The sequence below is a fragment of the Ursus maritimus genome, unplaced genomic scaffold (genome assembly GCF_017311325.1).
Source record: "Ursus maritimus isolate PB19 unplaced genomic scaffold, ASM1731132v1 scaffold_15, whole genome shotgun sequence".
NCBI lineage: Eukaryota > Metazoa > Chordata > Mammalia > Carnivora > Ursidae > Ursus > Ursus maritimus.
This window is the reverse complement of record NW_024423897.1, coordinates 22,568,271-22,577,629: the sequence shown is the minus strand read 5'-3', so window position 1 is coordinate 22,577,629 and position 9,359 is coordinate 22,568,271. Positions and strand designations below refer to the sequence as shown.

General features: G+C 45.9%; 1 protein-coding gene across 4 annotated transcripts; it reads right to left on the bottom strand.

The window, feature by feature from the left end:
- Positions 1-1,381: 1,381 nt before the first annotated feature.
- RPS14 (ribosomal protein S14) lies at positions 1,382-7,324 on the bottom strand. 4 transcript variants are annotated; one of them, XM_008692507.2, is made up of 6 exons: positions 7,172-7,324; positions 4,685-4,835; positions 3,907-4,068; positions 2,963-3,037; positions 2,469-2,545; positions 1,382-1,503 (listed from the first exon to the last, which is right to left on the bottom strand). In XM_008692507.2, the coding sequence occupies exons 2-6, from the start codon at positions 4,831-4,833 to the stop codon at positions 1,436-1,438; spliced, it is 531 nt and encodes a 176-aa protein (XP_008690729.1). In that variant the 5' UTR covers positions 4,834-4,835; positions 7,172-7,324; the 3' UTR covers positions 1,382-1,435. The 4 variants fall into 4 exon arrangements, with proteins under 4 accessions (XP_008690729.1, XP_040486342.1, XP_040486343.1 ...); XM_040630408.1 differs by lacking the exon at positions 7,172-7,324 and adding an exon at positions 7,069-7,090; XM_040630409.1 differs by lacking the exon at positions 7,172-7,324 and adding an exon at positions 6,967-6,987.
- Between the last annotated feature and the right edge of the window lie 2,035 nt (positions 7,325-9,359).

Sequence of the window (9,359 nt, the reverse complement as noted above, 5' to 3'; positions counted from 1 at the left end):
CCTGTATACCACTTGAGGGTCTGTACACATCCTGCCTCAGGAACCAGGCTGACCATAAGAAAGTACTCTTGTTTTTTTTCCCCTCGCATTTTTACTTTGGATTTTAGATTTTCCAAAAAGTTGCAAAGATCATATGGCTTTTCTGAATACCACTCATCCAGCTTTCCCTAATGTTAACATCTTAACACGACCACAAACATTTGTCAAAACTAAGAAACAAATGTTGGTACGCTACTAACTGAACTTCAGGCCTTACTTGGATTTTACTTTTCACACCAAAGCCCTCTTTCTGGTTCAGAATCCAACGCTGTGTTTAGTTTTGTCTCCATAATCTCCTCTGGTCTTCTGTCCTTGTTTTTCATCACTTTTGGTGACTTAAGCACTGGTATTTTGCAGAATGTCTTCTAACTGGGTTATGGGTTTTTAAAGAGTATCATAGAGTTGGAAGTGTTCCCATCTCCTTGAATGACTATAGTTGACCCCTGAACAACAGATTTGAAGTGTGTGGGTAATTCGATACATGTGGATTTTTTGGATAAATACAGAATGCTGTAAATGTTCTTTCTCTTCCTTATAACGTTAGTAACATTTTCTTCCAGCTTACTTTTTAACCCCCCACCAGTGTAGCAGTCACCATTACTGGGCCCTATGCTAATCTCTTGCAGAACACTCCGTACCATCTGGTGCCACTGGGTCCTTGGAGGTGGATGCAAGCTTCCGGAGAGCGAAAACTTTTTTTAATCACTGATGGAAATAGGGCTTGGTGTGTATTTGTGGGGTGACCGAATCTCTATGTACTTTATGTACTGATGTGGAACAATCTCCAAGATCTGCCAAGTGAGAAAAAGCAAGACGCAGGAGAGTGCGCTCCCAATTTTGCACAGAAGGTGTGGGGGGCGAGTATACACCCACATGTGTTTATATATGGCTCAAGTCTGGAAGGCTCCTCTTCTGCTCAGACTACACTTGGCTCAACAGTTTCCACTCTGCTCCGGCTCTTTAAGAATTAGTCCATTTTTGGAACCAACATCTCCGCTTTCAAAACAAGGTCTCTAAGGCCTTGGTCTGCTTTAAATGATGGCCACAACAAGCAGTGTGGAGAAGACCCAACTGCAGCACAGGTCCCTCACCTCTCCTCCGGCGACTCCTCTCAGGAAGTCACTTCACAGAACACTGGCTCACCCTGTCACATGTCAGGGGCCTAACCAATCTCTCCTGTGTTCCTGTCTGCCAAGTTCTCTACATCCTCTGAAGTAACATAGCTACTAAATGTCTCCTGCTTTGTCCTGCACCTGAGACCACAAGTCAGTCTCATATCCTGGTCAAATGTAGCTAGGAGGAAAATCAAATATCCCTGAAGGAGAGAAGACTAGAGTCGAAATAGCTTACACAAAGGCAATTTATTAACAGAAAACAGTAATTTGAAGAATCCTGTTCACAGACGGCGACCACGGCGACCCCCCTTCCTGCGGGTGCTATCGGAGGGGATGGGGGTGACATCCTCTGTGGGGAGGAAGAGAAAACATCATTGCCTAGAGATGGATGGGAAAGCGTCCAGGCCTCCCTAGACCTGTGGTCTAACAGACCAACAGCGAATCCTCAGTATATTAACACATGGACACAGACTGCCCCATCTGCTGCTTCCTCAAAATTTCTGATGTGGTCTGAACTCACTTTTCCGAAGGAAAAAACGGAGGGTCAGAAAAGGCACTCAACTTACAATGTCAGAAGGAGGTGAGATATCAGATTTCTGATACCCAGCCCACAGACTATCTAGTGGAAAAATTCTTCTAAACAGGGGGAACTGAAAACTACCTCCTTTTCAAAAGGTAAAAGGCTGAACCACTAACTAGACCGAGGGAATCAGTATATGATGCTACCATGCGCACAGAAAACAGGGAAAGGCCAACACCTTTTCAGGAGCTGTAAGGGGCCAGAAGATCACTGGCGTGAGGGGGCAGGCACTACACAGAGGTAGGGGACTTGCTGTGATTCTCTACCATGGAGTTGCTGCTCCCTGCATTCATTTTTCATTGTTACAATGTTTGGCATGCTCTGATACGTAATAAGAAAGAACCAAGGATGCTGACGGTCTTACAATTCAGGCGACAGACCACACAAAATGCCAACTCCCTTAAGAAACACTGAAAAGGACAGACAATTCATCTCCCATCAGTTCCACTAGCCAGTCTCAAGCCCTGCACACCAGGCAGTGTGGAGCACCGAGGGGCAGAAATCAAACTGCACTGTCCCACTGCAGAAGGGAAGGTCAGCATTCACATCAAGGCGATAGGGGTGCTCAGGGAGAAATTCTGTCATGTGGTGCCTCTTGCAACCCCCATTAACTGTGGCACCCTAACTGCCAACAGTCCCCGGACTAGGCACTGCATCCCACTGAGTACAACACAAGCTTTCTGGGGTCAAGGCTTCAAAGCAAATTCAAGTGCTAGCTAGAGGGAGGCACTTACCAATCCGCCCGATCTTCATTCCTGAGCGGGCAAGGGCTCTGAGGGCTGACTGGGCCCCAGGTCCAGGGGTCTTGGTTCTAGGGAAATGAGGATCTACATTAAGAAAAGCTTTGTTCAACTCATTAGGGGTTGGTTCTTTCTTGATCCCACAACCACCTAATTCAAGAATCTGCAACTTTTCGTAAAGGGCCAAACAATAAATATTTAAGGCTTAGTGGGCCACGTGTGGTTTTTGTTGCATACTTTCTGGCCCATGCATCAGAGTTTGTGCTCTGCTCTGCTTGCAGCCCATTTAAGGAACTGCCCTTCTTGCCAAAGGCTGTAATTTCTTTTTTGGCAATCTATCCATTTCCAGCTGCTCCCCCCACCCAAAACCAAGACACTAGCACTCTCCAGAGGACCACCGTGTTTGGTCTGCTGCCCACACAGCAGTCGCAGTTTTGTTTTTTTTTAAATGTAAGCTCTGTGCCCAACGTGAGGCCTGAACTCTTGACCTCTTCACGCTCAAGGTCAAGAGTTTCATGCTCTTATCAACTGAGCCAGCCAGGTGTCCTGAAGCAGGAGTCATCCTTAAAAAAAAAAAAGAAAAAAATCGCCAATGTCTGGAGCGCCTGGGTAGCTCGGTCAGTTAAGCGTCCAACTCAGTTTCAGCTCAGGTCAACCACAATCTCAGGGTTGGGCTGAGCATTTTAGTCTGCTTAAGAGTCTCCCTCTCCCTCTGTACCGCTTTCCCCTCCCCGCCCTCACACACCTTCTCTCACAAAAACAAAACCCCAATTTCATCAGGTCATTACTATTAAAAAGTTCTTATGCTCCCCCCACCCTCTTTGGATTAAGTCCAAATCCTTACTGCTTCCTCTAAGACCTAGCAGGAACTTGCTCCTTCCCATCTCTCTGATCATACTTAACGCAAATCTTTCCCGTAGATGTGCCAAGTTCATTCCCACTCAAGACCTTTTCCCTGCAGTTGTATCTGGCTGGAATATTCTCCCCCTGCCCTCCCTTCACTAAACCAGCTCTTGGCACAACATTTAGGTCTTAGTTGAAATTATACGTTATCACTAACTCCCATCGCTCACACTGTACTTCTTGCCTCCCAGCACCTGCCACAAACGGAAAGCACACGAAGCCCTACTCAGGCTGTTTATAAAGTGAGATTCTCCTACCAGCCTAGGCACCTCTACACAGAAAGGGTAGAGGCTACAGCTACCCTTTCCCATCATTCTTCTCTACTACGTAGAACACAATACCTGGTATGCAGCCGAGTGCTCAATAAACAGTAAGTTGGGGGGGGGGGACACGCAGAAGCAGTGGTGCAGCAACCAACTACTAAATCTGAACACACTTATGATGTCTTGCACAGTCACAAGACAAAAACCAAGCATCAAATCCAGGTGCTCTGGCAGGGATCTCACCACCCAGACCCTGCCATATATACCTATTTCCTCCTGTGGCCCGTAGTTTGATGTGGAGGGCAGTGATGCCCAGCTCCTTGCACCTCTGGGCTACATCCTGGGCAGCCAACATGGCAGCGTAGGGAGAGGACTCATCTCGGTCAGCCTTCACCTTCATTCCACCAGTCACGCGGCAGATAGTTTCCCTGGGAACAAAAGCTCAGTCATTCCTCTCATCCATCAAGGATTCTGAATGCTTATCACATCCCTACTAAGTAAAGAGTGCCAGTTCAGGCATGGCAAAGGATGAAGGTCAACTTGAATATGCACCCTCCTTTCTAACAAGACTGCCATGGGTTTGGCCCTAATGGGGATCCGAATTAACAATATTAAGTTTACTTTTGCATTTAATCCTCCCAATTGTTCCATGAGGTAGGTACAATTAACCTCCCCTTTTATGAGAAAACCAAAGCTTAGAATCTGAGTGACTTCGCCTGTCACAAAAACTGGCTAAAAAAGCCAGAACCTATACACAGGGCGGACTTCCTGTCCACCCCTGCTCCTGCAAAGTACCAAGAGATTGAGAATTCAAGGATTACACTTTAAGGTCACTAAGGGCACAGAATGTGTCTCTTTCTCTCTTGTAAATCAAGTGCCTGGGAAATCACAGTATTTGTGGCCAAACAACCAAATACATTTCCTTATCTGAACATTCTTTTAATTCTTTCAAGAGAATCCCTTAAACTGCCACCCAGTTCCAGGGGCATTTCTTCCCCCAGACCCTTGCCAGTTTGGTGTGTGCCTCTTCACCTAAGTACTCACTTGCCAGAAAGATCGGTGACATGGACAAAAGTGTCATTGAAGGATGCAAAGATGTGGCAGACACCAAACACATTTTCTCCTTCAGCTACCTGAGGTCCAAGGCTGATGACCTGTTCTTCCTTCTTTTCCTTCCCCTTGCGAGGTGCCATTTCTGAAAGAAGAAAAAGAATCCAACATTAGCAATGGACAAGGTTTCCACAGCCCCTTCTTCCTGGCTATTAAAGGAAATCTCCCAAGTTTTGCTCCTGTGTCCTGTTTCCCTCCACCCTCGTCTGTGAAATCTCATCTCTGCCTAAAACTCATTTCTCCCTGCATTTAGAGGCTTTCGACTGATGGCTAAAAAAGCAAAGTACCTTGAGATAGTCTTTCTCTTCAATCTACCAAAGCACAGCTCATAGCACTTATAGGAAAGGAGCCTAGAGTTCTAAGCAGATCGTTAGGTATCCCTCAAATTTTTACCAAGTGGGCCTCAAAAACCTGAGAAACACACTGGCTTAGGTCTCTGGAGACCTCCAAGTTCAACTGACAGCTCTGTAAACCTGGGCAAATCCATTATCCCTGGGCTTTACTGCCCCCAGTATATATCCTGAGAAATTTTTGATGATTTGTTTAGGGTGACATAGCAAGTCATTTGCAGAGCAAAGATGAAAACCAGGTTGAGAGATTCTTGGTCTACATCTCACAATACTTCCAATGCCAGAAGTGTTTCTGGTTTCCTGGCCCCCAGTACCATTTACAGGTTAGGCTCAAAGACAACTTTAAGACCACATTCAAAAAGGTTAGTAGAAGGCCAAGGCCAATAACCTATCAACTGGTGACGCCGAAGACCCTTTATGGAAGGCACCTGTTGCCTGAACTCTGCACCAATTCCTTGGTTTAAAATTCAAGGGTCCCTTACCCACACATCCCTCTAGCTTCATCTCCTACTATATCCTGTGCTCTACCAGATCCCTCCAAAAGCCAGTTTAAATGCTATCTCCCATCCTCTGACAACTTATCTCCTGCTATCTTTCCACAACTGAATAAAACCAAATTCTCAAACTTTTACTAGAATCAAGCATTAAAGGCAATAAAACATATCCTCTCGGAAGGCTAAGTGAAAAAGCCCCATCCCAAAAACTCAATGTTAGTGAAACCAGGTTAACTCTAACCTGACATAGCATGTAACGGAAGTGCAATTAAACGCTAGAGACCCTACGGGAGATAGACACTAACAGGAAGAAAGCACTGAGAATAATAATGCGGAAGGCTAGGAGAGGACCTACTTTCTGACCAAAGCCCCAAGCCTTCTGGCCCTCCTGAGACTCGAATCAACAATTTCCTAACACTTTCAGAAGATACTAGAAATAAGAAGGGCTTAGATGAGTTAGGCTGTATCCTTCCAGATGAAGACAAACATGGCCCTGCCTAGGTTTGTAAAGACTGCGGCAACACCAAACCTAAAAATCAGTGTCCCAACCCCCCAGTCCAGCACTCTCTACCCTGTGTCAAGATGCCTCTATTCCATGAATAACCACAATTCCAGACCTGGGAAAGTCCACATCTCCTGCGTTCCTGCATCTCCCCGGAGCCTTCCTTATATGAGGTCTAGTGCGTGATCACAGTAACACTACAAGTGTAGGCCTTGGATGTACAAAGTAAACTGTTTCTACGTTCAAATTAGATCCAACAGAGTAAAAATTGTAAGGTAGGTGCCAAGGGAGCTCCCAGGAAAAGAAGCTTTAAGTTTTGCCTGGAAAAGCCCAGAAAGACTCCCGCAGATCTGAACTACGGAAGCACGAATACGAATGCCTGCAGTGGCCACTCAACAAATGCCCATGTGCAGTTTCCCCACCCCGTGTCGCCCTGAAGTGGTGATGACAATGGTCCTTGGAGAATAAATTATAAACGCACAACAGGTGCTCAGCAAACACTGATGCACATTCCCTAGCCCTGACTTCTGGCATCGTGCGGCGCGCCCTAAGTGCCCAGTACTTGCAACGTGCCAGCCTTAGCAATCACCCAGACTTAGCACCCAACACAGGGCCGTTTCTGATTCCCTCCTTAAATACTCACTACAACCCTATGGGATCGGGGTGACAGTTAATCGTAGTTCCCAAACAAGGAAACGAACTAGGGGTTAGGGGCCGGGCCTGCGACCGCCCAGGAGACTGGCGGAGTAGACGTGAGAGGCCACATCACACTAGGGTCCCCGCAACTTATCAACCACGCTGTGCGGCCCCTTACACGTAGCGGGGGCGGCAGCGCGGAGCCAGGGCCTTCAGAGCTGTAGCCGCACTCACCCCGACTTCACAAGCCCCTCCTCGAGGGAAGACCGCCACCTTCCGAGACTAGGAGCGACCCCTAAGTCTGGGGTCGGCCGGCCGCGCCCCTCTCGCCCGCACCTGGCTCGGCTTCCACGGGAACACCCCAGTCCCGCGACCCCGGCCCCGATGGGTGCCCCCTGCCGCAGGATGCCACTGGATTATCCTCGCCCAGGCCTCCTACCTGCGCGTCTTCTCCAGACTCCGCTACCGGAAAGAGAGAGTGGAAGTGGGCGGGGCGACGGGTCACGTCCGCGTCCCCGGAAGTGTACGCCTGAGGTCACGGAGCGAAAGCGACTCCCGGAAGATGCCGGCTTTAGCGTTTCCAAGGAGTTGAAGACTCGCCCTCGGTAAAGCCGGTTTGCTTAAGAGAGCACCAGAGGACGCAAGGGGCAGGGTGTCGCTGCAAGCGGGTCTGCCTCTGAGACTGCACGAAGGAGCTACACCTACTAAGTGAGGCGAGCCAGTGTGCAAAGGGGACGGGACCGCGGCTAGATGGACTTCCTGTATCCTGACCCCGGGCCTGGTCAGCTCGGAGGCTGCAGCGCTTCTCGTGGCGCGGAGGGCAATAACAACAACAACGGCGATCATCACAGACTGTGGTCTACTATGTACTGGGCAAAATAAGAATACATTATTCAATATTTATATACTAGCTTGGGCTGAGCAATTTATATGGATTGTTTCGTTTAATCCTCACAAAATTATCAAATAGATAACTGTTTCGATTTACCTTTTACAGATATGGGATGTTAACTGAAATCACATTTGTGGCTGATTTGGAATTCTGATTTCAAAGCCTATGTATAAACCCTATATGGGGAAGGGCCGAGAAGTAGGTCGTGTGTGTTTGTGTGTACGTATGTATATATATAAGTGTATATATACATACATACATTTATATATAAAACCCATGTAATGGACTGTATATATTGCATATATATATGAAAGTTTTTGAACAAAATGAGCGATTATACAGAGTAACATAGAGCCCTTTCTTCTCTAGAATTGGTGCCACTGAATAGCTTTAGCTCAATTTAGGGAAGAACTTTTTAAAAAGCAGTGCTTCTTTTCCCCTTTACAAAAGTGATTAATTACAGAAAACCCATAAAATGGAAGGATCAGAAAGGAGAACAAAAGAGAAGAAATGACAGTCTTACCCACAACAATTAACACCTTAGTATATGTCCTTTCCAAACATGATCTATGCAAATACATACAGAAGAGGCACTTCCTTTTTTTAAGAAAAGAGAATAACCTTGCAATATCTTTCCTTGATGGTTTAAAAAAAAAATCCGTGCCCAACATAAACAATCTACACAATAAAGAAAAGCATGTAGAAAAAAGTAAAAATCATCTCTACATGCATTCTTCTAATGATACCACCATTACCAAATTATCATTATCAAGGTGTAACATCATTCTAGAAATTACTTTCTATTGCCTATGCTTATGTTTTTATTATATAATACAGAGTCTTAGGTAAATGGAATTGTATTGTGCATGTCATTTGGTAACTTTCTTTTACTCAACATTGTGGACATCTTCCCATAACAACTAGTAGAGATCTTCAACATTTCTTTACAAATATTTTATTTTATTTTTTTAAAATATTTTATTTATTTATTTGACAGAGAGAGAGAGAAAGCGCACAAGCAGGAGGAGCAGCAGAGGGAGAGGAAGAAGCAGGCTCTCTGCTGAGCGGGGAGCCTGATGCGGGGCTGGATCCCAGGACCCTGGGATCATGACCTGAGCCAAAGGCAGACACTTAACTGACCAGGTGCCCTGCTTTACAAATATTTTAAATTTTATTTTGAATATTAAGTGCATTCACAAAAATAAAAACTACAAACAAATAGGAAACAGTATGCACAAAAAAAGTCCTCCTCTCACTTCTGATCCCAGCCACCCAATCCTCTTCCTTGCAAGCAACTAGGAAGAGCTGTGTTGTATCATGTTTAACTACTGTATGATATTTCTTTGTTTAGCTGACCCATCATTTATTTAGCCAGTGCTCTATTGTTGGGGACAGAATTGTAAATGTAAACGGAAGTGTCAAGAACACACTCGTGCTATTTGTTCCTCAGGGTAGATTGCCAGAAGTAAAAAAATATATATATTTGAAATTTTTTTTAAAGATTTTATTTATTTATTTGACAGAGAGAGAGACAGCCAGCGAGAGAGGGAACTCAAGCAGGGAGAGTGGGAGAGGAAGAAGCAGGCTCCCAGCAGAGGAGCCTGATGTGGGGCTCGATCCCAGAATGCCGGGATCACACCCTGAGCCGAAGGCAGACGCTTAACGACTGAGCCACCCAGGCGCCCCTATATTTGAAATTTTGATACATGTTGCTACACTGCCCCTCAGAAAGTTC